This window comes from Tenrec ecaudatus, chromosome 1, assembly GCF_050624435.1.
Source record: "Tenrec ecaudatus isolate mTenEca1 chromosome 1, mTenEca1.hap1, whole genome shotgun sequence".
NCBI classification, from domain to species: Eukaryota; Metazoa; Chordata; class Mammalia; order Afrosoricida; family Tenrecidae; genus Tenrec; species Tenrec ecaudatus.
Genome location: NC_134530.1, coordinates 245,542,962 through 245,557,065, shown reverse-complemented (window position 1 = coordinate 245,557,065; position 14,104 = coordinate 245,542,962). Strand labels below are relative to the sequence as shown.

General features: G+C 50.4%; 1 protein-coding gene across 8 annotated transcripts in view; it reads right to left on the bottom strand.

Annotated features, from left to right (window-relative positions):
- Positions 1-7,201: 7,201 nt before the first annotated feature.
- DISP1 (dispatched RND transporter family member 1) overlaps positions 7,202-14,104 on the bottom strand; it is a 222,089-nt gene continuing 215,186 nt past the window's right edge. For all 8 annotated transcript variants that reach the window (XM_075530549.1, XM_075530583.1, XM_075530576.1 and 5 more), the window contains one exon: positions 7,202-10,852. In XM_075530549.1, coding sequence (XP_075386664.1) covers positions 7,226-10,852 — 3,627 coding nt within the window. In that variant the 3' untranslated portion in view covers positions 7,202-7,225. The remainder of the gene's footprint in view (positions 10,853-14,104) is intronic.

Below are 14,104 nucleotides of genomic sequence, written 5' to 3'. Positions count from 1 at the left end.
GTTTGCATTAAGCTCCACATTGTTGGATTTTATATTTCTCAAGGCCCTGCTGCTTCACGTAAGGGAGACTCTAAAATGCTTGAGGCTATTTGAATCCTTGTTCGGTCCTTGAGCATTTCTCCAGTCTCCGAGGAAAACAAAGGCCTGCCTCGAGCACCGAGGTCTTTAAGAATCTATCTCTGTGGGACCAACTGACCAACAGCCACTCAGAGATTCGATGGGCAGCGTCGCAGACCTTGTTCATGGTAGTGAAGGAGGAAGAGCTGAAGATGGCAGCTGAGAACGCTTGCCAGATGCGGGGACCGTACTCGATGGCACCTGGAGATCGTGTTGAACGGGTGTAGGCTCTATTGTGGGTACTCAACAACCAAACGAAGATGGACCATTGGAAAACATGACCAAGTTAAGGAAAACCTTGCTTGCAGAATGACTTGTTTAGGGAGCCCTGTCTTCCAGGGGTGCGTGGGGTTTTGCTTTGAACGGCTGTGGCTGTCATTAGGGCCGGGCCCCGTATCTCAGTGCCCCAAGTGTCATGAGCTTTCAGTGAGTCCTGTCACACAGACCCCTCTGTCAGGGCCTTCCCTCTGGAGGAGGTGAGTCTAGTGGGAGAGACGATAGCCCCGCCGGTAGCTCTGATACAGGGTAACAGAGGCTGGGGCAGGCCTCGGTCCCAGGCGAAGCACGGCACGCTCATTCCTCCTACCCCCGTGGGGTTGCAGGGTTTGAGCAAGGGAGGCTACTTGGAGACTCTTAAGAGAGCCCAGATCTGTTGAAAAGGGACCGACCAGACCAGCTTGGTTCTCCCTAAGACCCAGTTATGACATCTCAACACGGAGAATACAGACCTTCCCTCCTCCTCTGCCGGGCTCAGGAGGCACCCTCCCATTCCCAGCAGCTGCGGATGGCAGAGCAGGCTCTGGACCTCCCTCGGTTTTCAAAGTCACGGGGATCTCGATAGAGGAAGGGCTGAGTGCTGTCGCCAAGTTGGCCGTTGCGATTTCTATTGATTTTCTCCTGGTGACATGCAGGTATTTCTTCAAAACTCCAAACTCCTTGCCATTGAGTTAGTGCAGATTCATCGCATGCCGACCCCACCCCATGGGTTTCTAAGACTGTAATTGTTTATGGGAATAGAAAGCCCAGTGTTTGTCTTATGGAGCTGCTGGTGGTTTTGAACTGCCAACCATATGGATCACAGCCCAATGTATAAACACTATACCTATCCAAGCACTATATAATGTCACCATTGATGGAGAGGACTTTGACCGGAAGGAATCTCATCCACCTGCCAATCAGAGCAGGTCTTTTCGAGGAGAAACAACTAGTTGCTGTGTTGCTGACAACCACGCAGGCTCCCTGAACGCCAGAGAAGCGCTGGCTCCACAGAGTTTAATGCTGCTTTGTGTGGAAGTACATCACTACTTTGCTCCTAGGTGTCTCTGGGTAGACTCAAACCTCCAACCTTTGAGTCCGAAGCTGAGTGTGTTAACTGCCCCACCCAGGTTCTCCCTTCTTAGGATAACATTCAAGTTGGGACATGTGCTAGAATTATTCAGCAATTCTGATTCCCAGCTGATAGAAACCAAACTCACTGCATCAAGTAAATGATGGCTCATAGCGACTCTCTAGGGCAGGGTAGAACTGCCCCTGTGAATTTTGGAAAGCTTTTTCTCCTGAGGAGGGGCTGGTGGTTTCGAACCGGCGACCTTGCAGTTCGCAGCTCAACTTGTAACCACTATGCACAGCGAAATAACACACAGACTATTCTGGAGATGAAGAGAGAATAAGCTCCAGAAGAGAACACTACTGGTAGCTGGGGGTCCAAGTGAGGTTACTGACTGCATTGCTCCTTCACCCCCAAACCTCCCCTCTGCACGGGAAGGAATGTTGCCGGAGGGAGGCTAAGGCCGGGGCGCTGCACCCTCTTCTTTCAGGCCAGTGTCCAGCCCGCGGCTGCTGCCTGGAGGCAGAGAGCTCCCTGTGGAATGGCACCAGTGGGGGTGTGGGGTGCCAGAGAGACCACACTCAAGACTTTTCAACACTAGGCTCTATTTTATCACTTTTAGGGAGGACCTGAAACATCTGGTAAAATTTTGCCTGGAGATAATCCTATAGACATTAAAAAAACAAAACACAAAAAACAAATCCGCTCACATTCTGTTGCAAAGGCGGCGGCTTGCAGGTTTTTAAAGCCTACGGATCTGTTTTCTTGGGCAGGCTAAACAGGCTCTTTGTAACCTTATTTACACGACTGGTTTGCTTAGCAAATCCTTTTCCCCTTAAAGAGTGTCCCTCCCTGCTCAGTCATGGATCAAAAGGGCCCCATTAAAAGGGAGAGAAAGTACGTAGGTTTCATTCTGCTGGTGGAGTAGTCTCAAACCCAAACCAGCTCCTTTGAGAACCTAACTGGGCTCCTGAGGGGGAAAAACTTTCTTGTTTGCAAATATGCTGCCTTTCGCTTTTTAGGAAGTAGATTACATGACAGAGAGATGTGAAAAAACCAGAAGATTGGCTATGCTAGCGAGTCAGGAACATGGCACCAGCATGCTGCGTCCGTCCCTGCGGCTTCCACAGGGCCATGAAAGGAAGCTTGCGGACACCAGGCAGCCACCCGGCAGAGGAGTCTGGCGAGAAGGGCAGTGGGGCTGGCAGGACGTCCGATGTGGGCTCTCACTCCTTAGGTAGGGGCACCTCTCCACAAGTGGGGCCACTGGCTGGCTGTTCACTCAAAAACGAAGTGGCCCTCCAGGTTAAATTGAAGCCCTTGGGGAAGACTGTCCAGCCTAGGAAGTCCTATCTTGTCTCTGACTTTGTAGTGCAGAACATTATCCCTTTATTCCAGGCTGCCTCCCTGAAGGGCTCACAACCAGTGGTCCCAGCCCCAGACCAAAGCAAGGTGAGCGCATGCGCCAGATGCCCCACAGGCTCCAACAGGTTAGAAACCAGGGCATTCACTGGCATGCTGGTTCTTAACTTCACGTTCTATGTCGGAGTTGATGGAAATTGTGTCTTGGTCCTGGCTATTCAATGAGTCATTCTTGTGTGTGGAGGTGGGTTATGAGTTGGGCTGCTAACCATAAGGTCAGCAGTTCAAAACCAGTAGCTGCTCTGAGGGAGAAAAGCCTTTCTACGCCTATAAAGAGTTAAGTTTCAGAAACCCAGAGGTTTTCTTTAGGGTCGCTAAACGCAATAGCAGTGAGTCTTGTGTGTGAGCTATGGTTTCCAAAGCTACAGTAATTTAAAAAGAAATCACACCTTTCTTCCCCTACAAAAGACCTGAAGTTGGAGCAATTACACAGTGTTAGAGCAAAAGGTGTCAGCGTCTACTCATCTCCCGAGGACATTCATTCCTTAGATGCAGATCTCCGAAAGGAAAGCTTAGTGGACAAAATGAAATGTGGAGGTGGCTCACAAACTAGAACTCCTGGAGTTGAATGCCAGGAAAAGATTTTGGGAAAGACACACTATCCTTTTGCATTAAAAAAATTCTCTCAATGATTATAATAAATTTCTACTTTTGTGGCTCAGTCTGAACTTGATAGGAGAGAAAAAAAAGAAAACACCGAAAACCAAAAACCAAGTCTTTGAATTTTGAAATAGTGTTTTCCTCCCCCTCCTCGAATGACTCTCCTCATTAAAGTGAAACAGTACAGCTGCTTTCAAACTCATTGTTTCCTCAGATTTCATCTCAGAAACCATCAGAGCTGCTGGCAGGGTGATGGTTTACATGTGAGACTCTGAACAGGGAACATTTCCTAACCTTCTCGAAAGCTGCATTTGTCAACCTGCTATTCAGACTGCCTGTTGCAAAAGTTTCAGCTTTTAGAAAGATTGAGCCTGGGACATAGTAGATTATTGCCCTGAAACTTAATGGCAGTTTAGCGTAACTTTCAAAAAGAGTTTCAGAAGGTTGTGCATGCAACAGCAAGTACCACAAGAGGCGAACATGCCCAGATGAAGCAGGGTCGTGTATTCTAGACACTAGAAGTACAGCAATTCTGCGAAAATGCGAAAACCCACTTGCTCCTTAGTCTTCCTTCTCAATCAAGCTAGGATTTAAAGAGACCTTGCAGGGAAGCAGTCAGGAACAAATTTGGTAACATCAACTCGAATGAAGTCATTTGGATACAGTAAACCTCCCACCAGCTTAAAATCAGACACTATTAATTTAGCCATTCTCCTCCTGAAATGGCCTGTTTATTCTCGGCAGTAACAGGCAGCATGCAAAGCCTTTCCATAATCAAATACCTTTCAAATGACAATAATTCACGTTGAGAGACAAGGGCTGTTTAACCTATGCATAATTAACCTTTTGGGTATAATTTGCTTTGCAGATTATTTGGAAGAAGGTTAAGGAATGAAAGGCCTTTTTGAATCAGAACTAGAAAACAAGTCAGCCCTTACTGCCCAGTATTGAAGAAATGGCTTTCTAGTCCCAGCAAGTGAGTTTTAAAAATAAAGTCCCTTCCAAATCCATCAGTGAAAGAAATATGAGATGGGTTGATGCCCCAGTCAAGGCACAAAGTCGTCCAATAGAAAAGGCTCCTCTAGCCAACTCCGGGAACCCCCGAGTGGTGGAAACGTTAATGCTGCGCTGGGTTATGATCCTGGTGGCACTTTGGTGTAGGCCCTGGGGGTACCCATTGCACGGTTGGGCAGTTTAAAGCCACCAGCCACTCTGCAGGAGAAAGGTGGAACTATCTGTTCCTGTGAGTTGGAATTCACTTGAAGGCAGTGGATTCGGTTTTGGTTTACTGAAAGGTTGACTGCTCAAGTCTACCCAAAGATCTCTTGGAAGAAAAGCTTAGTGATTTACTTCTCAACACCAGAATCAGCCATGAAAACTCACAACTCTACTTTGATACCCAAGCAGTGGCCGTCAGCTGACGGACCTCTGGTCTGGTGCTCATTAGCCACCTCTGACAGAGCTGGTATGGGCAAACAGGTGAACACTGCCACCCCTGATTGAGGCCCCCAAGAGAAGCCTCAGGACACCCACCAAGTCCTCTCCATTCCCATGTCACTCTCTGAATCAGCCCACATTTCGCTTGCGTGAAAGTCTTCCTGGTTCGACTATTTGTGGAGAAGTCTGCGTGTCTTACTGCATATAAATTCGGCCTGAGTTTGGATCAATGCCTTTTCACTAGCCAACTCTAGGGCTCCACTTTCCGAAGGAAAAACGTGATCTAGCTTGAGGTATCTCGTTCGAGTCCTCTTTCTAATTGTCCTTCCAACTCATTCCCCATGTCATCTAAAGGCAATGGGAATGAATATAAATTCTGGTCTGTGTAAAAAACAAAACTGGTTTGCAGAGAAGGTTTAGCTTCAGCAACGAGGGGCCAGATTGTTTAGGAGCCCTGGTGGCACAGTGGGTTATGTGTTAGGCTGCCAACTGGAAGGTCAACTGTTCAAACCCAGCCACTCCTCGGGAGATGAGGTTTTTTCTACTCCTGTAGAGTTAGTCTCAGAAACCCATGGTTCACTCAGAGACAGGATTGACTTCGTGGCAGTGAGTTTGGTTTTCAAGCTCACAAAGTCTCCAGGAGGCCCAGCTTGGGGTTGAAGCGCACCCGAGCCACCGTGGGAGAAAAGGTGGTGAGTTGGTTCAAGAAAGCCCCGTGGAGCAGTGTGACTGCTGTCTATGCCGTCACCGCGAGCTGGGAGCGACTCCAAGGAGCAGCTGGCTCTTTTAGCCGGGTAAGCATCGCTGTACGACTTGAGCCCAAAGTTATTCTCTTCTCTAAGTGGGCTCCCTGGCTGTATGTGAGAGCCTGTTTGGGGATTCACACTCGGCGAGGGAGTTCAACAAACAAACCCAGAGACCATAATCCTTCCATTGGTCTGTCCAGACGGAAGAACACAGCTAGCAGAGGGAGAACGCAGGACTTTTTCAGGTTGCCTCAGGGCGGCCATGTGGAAGAAAGATCAGAACTGCTTGTTTACGTTTCAGCAAACAGACCTGAGAACCAACTGGTAGGAAGATTAGAGGACAATGGGTTTCCTTCTCAGGTCTGTGAGCTACTTGCCACAGCGGCCTGTGAGCAAAAGCTGCACAGTCACTGCACAGAAATGTGGTTTGGTGGACTGGGTTCAACTCTCCGTGGCTTGCTCAGGCCCTAGAACAATGCGCAGTTCCAACTGGGAAAACTGCTCTTAGAAAATGGTTACCACCACTTCAGTAAAGAGCACTATGTTCAGCTGCAACAGCTCAATTACTGCAGGCTGACCGAACACCAGATACCACACGTGCACTTAAGATGCTGCCCAAAGGCTTAGCTTGGCTTCCAGGTGTCAGCTGCACAATTAAATCACCCTTACATGTCTAGAAACGCCGTTTAGCTCTCCCAGGCAGGAGAGGGCAGCCGCCTGAGCTTGTCCCCTTGGGGGTAGAGGTGGAGGCAAAACTCTTCTCACAGAACAAGTCCCCCCACCGAAAGCTTCGCGGGACTCAGGCCATCGGATTGAGGTCCATCGTTGCCAATGTGCATGGTAGCCTCCTAGGTAGTTTGGAACACTTCCGTTGATCCATACGTGTGCTTCTGTGGCACAGGATGATGCCCAGGATTCCCAGGTTGGCGAGCGTCACCCCGGAGCACAAATGTCAGTACCGGCAAACTGGCCAAAGACACCCATTGGGTGTCACTGCATCACTGGCTTCCTGGAGAGACAACTAACAAGAGGAACGCACGATTAAAATGCCTGGCAACTAGATTTTCTGTAAGGCCTTTCCCAACACGGGCAAACTTAACATGGTTTAGTTGTTGATGGTTGAATTCGAACCGAAGTGGCTCTATTTAAACTAGGCCGATTCCTGATACTTAGGTTGCGCTACCAGCAGTCCCCACTGCTGCCAACCAAAGGCCCCGCAGTGGGGCCCGAGGTGAACAGGCCGAATGGCAACCTGTCGAAGCAAGCTCTAAATCGCCTCACTGATGTGGGAGGAGAGTGCGAGGGTTTGCTTGTTTTATTTTTTCCAAACTAGCTATAAGCATATATAACAATTACACTTAAAAAAAACTTCAATAGTAATCAACATTCCTCATTAGATTTACCAGTTGGTTCATTAAAGTTTGCTCTACATTCCATAATTTTAACAAGTATAGGACAGGATTTTTTATATATAAATATGGCTGTTTGGGGGGGGGGGGGTTCATGCCCTAAAGATCTGGATTTCACCCATTTCAAAAGACTGAGGCACTGGTTATGGGTTTAATACTAGTTTTTATTAAAGCGTTTTTATTAACAGGCTTTCCCCAGAAAGTTCCGTGTGTGTTAACACAGCAGGCACGTTGGCATCTAGGTTTGGCATCTGGCAGTCCATGGAATTGCACTTCACTCTCACGATTCGGCCACAGCCGTGTGGATTGTCAGGGCAGGCCACATAACCAGCCTCCCCCACGAAATGGCTAAACAGCAATTCTGGCTCCCTCTGAGTGGGAGGGTCTGAGTTCACAGTGGGATCAGCCCGTGGCGAGTTCAAGTCCACCTTTCCCTCCGCCTTGTCGCTCTGCTGCTCGAGGTCAGAATCCGTGCTTTCAGTCTCTCTGCTGCCCTCTGAAGTCCCGGCGTCTCTGTTTGGACAGAGTCCCTGTTGGCAAGTGTCGGCGGTGTCACCATAGGCTTTCGTTAAAGCGCTAGTGTTTCGGCAGGAAAAGGCCGACGGCTTGGCCATCTTTGGAAGCTGCTCTGCCTCGCTCTGAGGACTGGGTCCGCCGCTCCTCCCGGGGTTTTCTGGGGTCTGAAGGTGCTGCACTGGGTACAAGAAAAAACTCTTCGGCAGTGAATTCTGCAGCCCAGGTGGCTTCCCCGCTCCCTGCAGGCAGGGGCAGTGGTGGATGTGGGGGGTAGGGTGCCCGAAGCCATCGGGGCCGTGGTGCGCAGCCGTCAGTGGGGCCATGCTGCCCTGGATCTGGGCAAAGCTACCGGCGGCGGAAGGGCCACACTGGTGGCACAAGCAGTCACCCACCTGCTGGCAGGAATGCGGGCCGTGCTTCAAATGTTGGTAGGTGTTGGGGCAGCCACATCCCTGATTCAGGGAGAGGAGCTGGCACAGGGCGCGCTGCTCACAGGGCGGCTGTAACAAGCTGGCGCCAGCCTCGCCCGGGCTGCTCGGGCTGGGCTCGCTGCCGTACGCAGCCGCACGTGCAGGCCTCTCGCGATTCTTGGCCGGGCTGCTGAAGAATTCGGAGCAGGCGTGGGTCTCTTCGTAAACGGTCTTCTCAGAAGCGTTACAGCTGTGGGACGATGCCAGAGGTTCTAATTCATAAAACTCACGCTCCCCTTCAGCATTTTGGCCCCTGGGATCTAGATGGTACGCATTCATGGCCTGCGCTTTGCTTTGGTCCTTGTCACCGGGGCTGGCGGACAAGGCATGGGAAAAGGCACTGCACTGGAGTTTCCGAGGTAACGGAATCTGGCCACAGGTCCCCTGTGGCCCAAGGCACCGGCACAGACACTGGAAAAAGAAGGTGGCGAAGGCCCAGCTGATGCACATGATCAGCATCATGAAGGTGCCCAGCTGGGTGTAGGCCAGCACGGTGGAGGGCATCATCATGGCCCCCGCCACGAAGGTGGTCAGGGCGGCCATGGCAATCGCCGAGCCCATGCGGCTCAGGGAGAAGATGACCTTCCCTTCGCGGTCGGGGTCCGGAGCCAGGCGGTAGGCCACGCCGTAGTGGACAGTGAAGTCCACGGACAAGCCGACGGCCACAGAAATGGTGACGGACTCCAGGACGTTGAGCTCCCAGCCCAGCAGGACAAGCGAGCCGACGGTGACAAAGATGGTGCCGGCGATCGACAGGATGGCGTAGAGGCTTATGATGATGTTCCAAGTGGTCAGCAGCATCACGCTGAACGCCACGGCCACCGAGAGCCCCATGGCCACGAGGGTGCCGTCCGAGAGGCTGTCCTGGAGGTCATAGAACTCGAGGTTGCTGACGAACCAGCCGTTGCTGAGGCCCTCGGGCGCGGCGCGCAGCTCGTCGGCAATCCACGCGTCGACCTCCCTGTAGAACTGGTGCATCTTCTCGTGGGCCAGGGTGAAGAGGTAGGTGCTCTGGAACTCCAGCACGACGGCCCGGATGGTGTCGTTGACGTCGAAGCGCGGCCCCGGGGTTTTGCTGTCCAGGTGGTAGCCGGTGCTCCGCTCGAGCTCCATGATGGCTCTCTTGATGCACAGCTCGAAAACCTCCTGCTGGTAGGGAAAGCTCCAGTGGCTGCAGCCGGGGTACAGGGCCGGCTCGTCGTAGTCTTGGTTTTCCATCCACTGCTTGAAGGTCTCGATGAAGCAGCTCGTGAAGTCCTGCTCGTCCGTCTGGTAGAAGAACGTCTGGTTTCTCAGTTTCTGACAGAAGCGCAGAATCCAGACCTGGGCGGCCGGGCTGGCCATGTTAAAAGTGCTGTCTAGGGCCAGCCGGCCTTTGCTCTTGGGGTCCAGGGGGTCGCCGTTGTCCTCGGGGGCCACGCCCCAGATCACCGTGATGGGCATGTGGAGCTCCTCTCCGTGGCGAACGCGCTCAAACATGAAGAGCTTTTTGTACTCGGCGTGGTAGCGCTCGAAAGGGTGAGACGGCCGGAAGACCTGGAACTCCGAGAGCTCCAGGGAGGGCAGCTTCATCTTTGGGTTCACGCACACAACGTAGGCCCCGCCCACGGTCAGGGCCAGGAACCAGAAGAGCCACAGGTAGCGGAACTTAATGACAATGCACGGCAGGACTTTCTCAAAGAAGATCCGCGACGCTTCGGAAACGGCAAAGACGACCCGGTGGCACTTCTGACAGGCCGCCGTCCAGCAGCTCTTGGCGTCGTACAGCTGCTGCTGGGGCTTCTTGGAGCAGCTGAACATGTGGAGGAGATAGCGCTCGTGCAGCACCACCACGGCCGGCAGCCACGTGACCATCAGCACGTAATTCACCAAGATGGCCGTGCCCGCGTACACCCCAAAGCATCGGATGGCCGTGATGTTGCTGACGTAGTTGGCATAAAAGGCCGCCGCAGTGGTGAAGCTGGTGACAAACATGGAGAGGGCGGCATGCTGCAAGGTGATGCGCACGGTCTCCGCCGTGTCGGCGTGAGGCTTGTCAGATTTGGTGCAGTTCCAGACATCGCACAGGACAAACGCGTCGTCGGCGCCAATCCCCACCAAGATGATGAGCGCGGTGAGGTTCATGAAGGGGAAGAACTCAAAGTTAAACACCACCCGATAGAGGAAATAGGACACGATCAAGGAGCTGATGATGGCAAACATGGTCATCAGGGTGATGAACATGGACTTGGTGTAAACACACATGACAAAAAGGACAATCACAATGGCTATGGCGGGATACACGGTATCCATCAGCAGGTAATCTTGGAACAAGCTGTGCTTGATACCAAACTCAATGCCGGTGATGGTGGTGACGCCGTCAGAGGAGTTCCAGTTCTCGAAGTTGTCCAAGTAGATGTTCATCATGCTCTCCCCTTTCTCTGTGGGCGAGAAGAGCATGCTGTACCTCAAAGCTGGCGCGGCGTCGCTGGCCGTCTTGGGGGCCATGAAGTCCTTGTCCACCAAGTAGTGGAGGATCTGGTACACGGCGTTGTACTTGGTGCACTTCCGGGGCACGCTGGTGCACTTGAGCTGGTCCTTCCTCCTGGCCGTCGTGTCCCAGCAGTCTGGCCCCAGCGTCCCATTCTGGTAGTGTTTGGCACAGGTCCGGAGCAGCTTCAAGGTGTGAGCCACGTCTCGCTCGACGATGTTCTGACAGGACGACCTGTTGTGCAGAATGGCGATGTAGTTGCCCAGCGTCCAGCTGGGGCAGCAGGAGGCGGCAGTGGTTCTCTGGCAGAGATCGCCAAACTGGGGGTGGGATCTGATCTGTAGGGACAGACACCAGAGGGGCTGCAGGTGAAAATTGGGTTTCCAGAAAGGCCAGGGTTAGGGTGGTCTTGAGTGACGGGCAAAGTTAAGTCACCCTCCTCATATGCTAAGTATGCATTTGAATACAAGGTGAGATCCCGCTGTGCCATCCCCAACCCCCCCTCCCCCAAACACCAGGAGCTCTTCCAGGTTCCCTAATCAATGTTCACGTCAGGAGACCAAATTAACATCTACCACACAGACAAGACTTTCTAAATAAAGCACTTGGAAAAGCAATACAGTGAATAGGTTGTGAAGTGCCTGGGGTCGGCTAGAGGACTGAAAAATCATCCAGTGGACACATGAACCATTTGCTGAAAGTTGGCTTGGCTTAAAGTGTGTGTTACTGGCATGAACAATTCGGTGATAAAAGTACTTTGATGAACTTGGCGGGAAGCAAAAACGATGTAGCTTAGCAAACTGGCAAACTGGTCAGGTGACTTAAAAAAGCGACTTTGGTGATGTCCAAGATGCTGCTGCCAAAGCTGCGTGTGAGATTTGGAGTAAGATTGTTTCCTGATCTATAAGGGGGAAATTGACAGTTTTCGAAATGAAAATATATGTGTGATTGTTCAAACAGAGAGATGCCATTCAGGTAATATTTAGTAGGAACATAATCTTCTTTCCCATCTTTAAACGTTTACTCAGTTGGCTAAAATGCTTTAGGGAATCTTCTCTTTGGGTCAAGGGAGGATTGCTAGATGGGAACAAATGTGCTAATTCTGGGCTTCACGTGGGAAGGGTTTCACTGAACACAACGTTCCTAAGAAGACTTTTCTTCTTAGTGCTGTTTTTATGCGAAGATTGAAAAGTCATCTCATTAATGGCAGTACTAGATTACGGTGAAGCCTGCACAGTTTCGTTGCCCTAAAACACTGCAGATTAGATGAACGAGCCCGTTTCCTGAGGGTGAAAACAAGAGTCCTGTCCTTCCTCTTGAGCCTTCCTAGAATGTTCGCTTTGGAAGTACCAGCGGGAAAGACGCCTCTAGTCTTCCCACCTCACCTCGCCTCGGCTTATCCACGGCTGAGGCAGGGGAGAGGCTCCCAGGCGTCAAGGGAAGTGTGGTCATTGTTTCCTGGCAGAATGAAGAGCAGCCCTATCTCTGTCGAGGCTGCTGTTTCCAGCGGTGCTGCTGCAGAGACGTCGGCACCACTCATCTCCGGAAGTCGCACTCCTCGCAGAACCCAGTTTTCATCAGGGCTTTACCTCGTTCATTCCAGTCTGACTCCCTGCTGACCATTTGCCTCTTCACCCCAAACACATTGACACAGAACCTGCATTTTGAAGAAGAGATTCTGATGCAGTACACCTGGGGTAGAAATGCAAACTCGCTCAGCAAAGGCGGGGGTGAGACAGTCAGGAGTCCTAGTTATAGTTCCGTGTAGTTGTTTGGTGTCCAGCTGGTGCTGCTTCAGTGCGACCCTCTATGACAGTGTTTCCTAGGATACAGGCTATAGGGACACAGAGTGCCAGGATTTTTCTCTCAGTGGGGGGCCACTGCGGGGCTCAAACAGCTAGCCCTTCAGTTATCAGGCAAGTGCTTATCACCATGGTGCCAACAGAGCTCAAGAGCCCTTTTTAGGACTATTTCTGTGGGACGAGGGTGTAGCTGAAACAAGAGCGGCTATGTGCCGAGAACTACTTAAGTTTGGTGAGCTCCATGTGGGAATTCATCATTTCAGCCTCTACTTGGGCAAATATTCGGAAAAATTCCTAATGATACATTTTCTTTGTTTCTTAAAAAAATTTTTATTTGGGTTAAAGAAAAAGAAGCAAACAGGACTATTATTCAAATCACGAAAATAACTTTCACTTTAACATAGGAGCTTAAATGTTTCTGCAGCTTTTTTTAAGAGTGATGATTACTTGGCCTTTCATACACCAGGATCACTCATATTTGATTGTTTCCAGGTAAAAACCTTCACGTATATTAACTTGGGAAACATGAACTGCCCAATAAGTAACGGGAAGCCCTGGGGTAGCATCTCTTTGGTTTTCATGGCCGATAACCAGTTTTACCCTGCAAAGAAATAAACATGCAATCCCCTAGGGGGGCACCGGGAATTGAAAGAAAGGTAACACACCCCAGTGCCTGAGAGTTTTCAGATAGATGATAATGACCCATGTCCACTAGCCACGATGAAGCCTGCTTTTTAGCTAGAAGGAATTGACAGTTGCTGATTAAAAAAAAAGCTGCCAAAGATAGGGAGATACGGTTGCCAGCTAAAACTGGAAAGCACACACAGGATTTTGTCCTTGAATGACCTCAAATAAGAGCAGGTTTTTTTTTTTTAATGGGTATATTAGACCTAAGATTAAAACAATGGGCATGATATACACGGACGACTGGCTGCGATCAACAATAGATGTTAGTAAGTCACCAGACAGCTAACCCTCAAATTCAAAGTGATCCTGGTTGATATACAAGCTTTGGAAAGACAGTCTTAAAGGACTCTATGCTGTTGTTTATGCCATTGTGTGTGGGGTAGAACTGTCCCCTAGGGTTTTCTAGGCTGTAATGTGGACAGGGCCAGGCAGCCAGGTCTTTTCTCCCTGGTTCAGCCCAAGTGCTTAACTGCTGCCCACCAGGACTCCTTGCAGGACCCTTCCAGGGTAAGAAGGAAACGGAAATAACATTGTGACTGCATAATTCTGATTTGATTGTTTCCCTTCTGTTAACCTGAAGCTAAAGAATGGAGCAAAGGAGACTGTCCAGGCTTTCAGGAAATAGGGCCATATGCCCCCCCCCCCCCCATCCATCCTAAAGAAAAAGTGTTTGCTGGGCACTTACACTTCCCTAAGGTGGTCTCTGTGGCAGGGGACATCAGACAAGAATATAATTATAACTCTGTTTTATGTATAAAGGCCTAAGGGTCCCTGGGAAGGAGTGGCAACATCTTTCAGTGCAGTGGACAAGTGACACCAAAGAGCTCTTGTAATCAAGAAGTTAAGCAAAGAGGCACAGATTGTGGGTTTAGAGAGACTGGCAGGCAGATATAGCTTCGCGTTAAAAGCAGCTGTATATTTTTGCTATATTTTTGGAAAAGGGAATCATTTCAAAATCTTTGAGGTTTACAAAAATCAAAACAGTAACTGAGAGCAATTTCTTATAATTCTCATGAGGAAGATCAGCCCTTCTAATTCTAGTTATTCACCAAGTGGACATGTAGGGAATCGTTTTGCTTATGTTATGTCTTTGCGCACGCC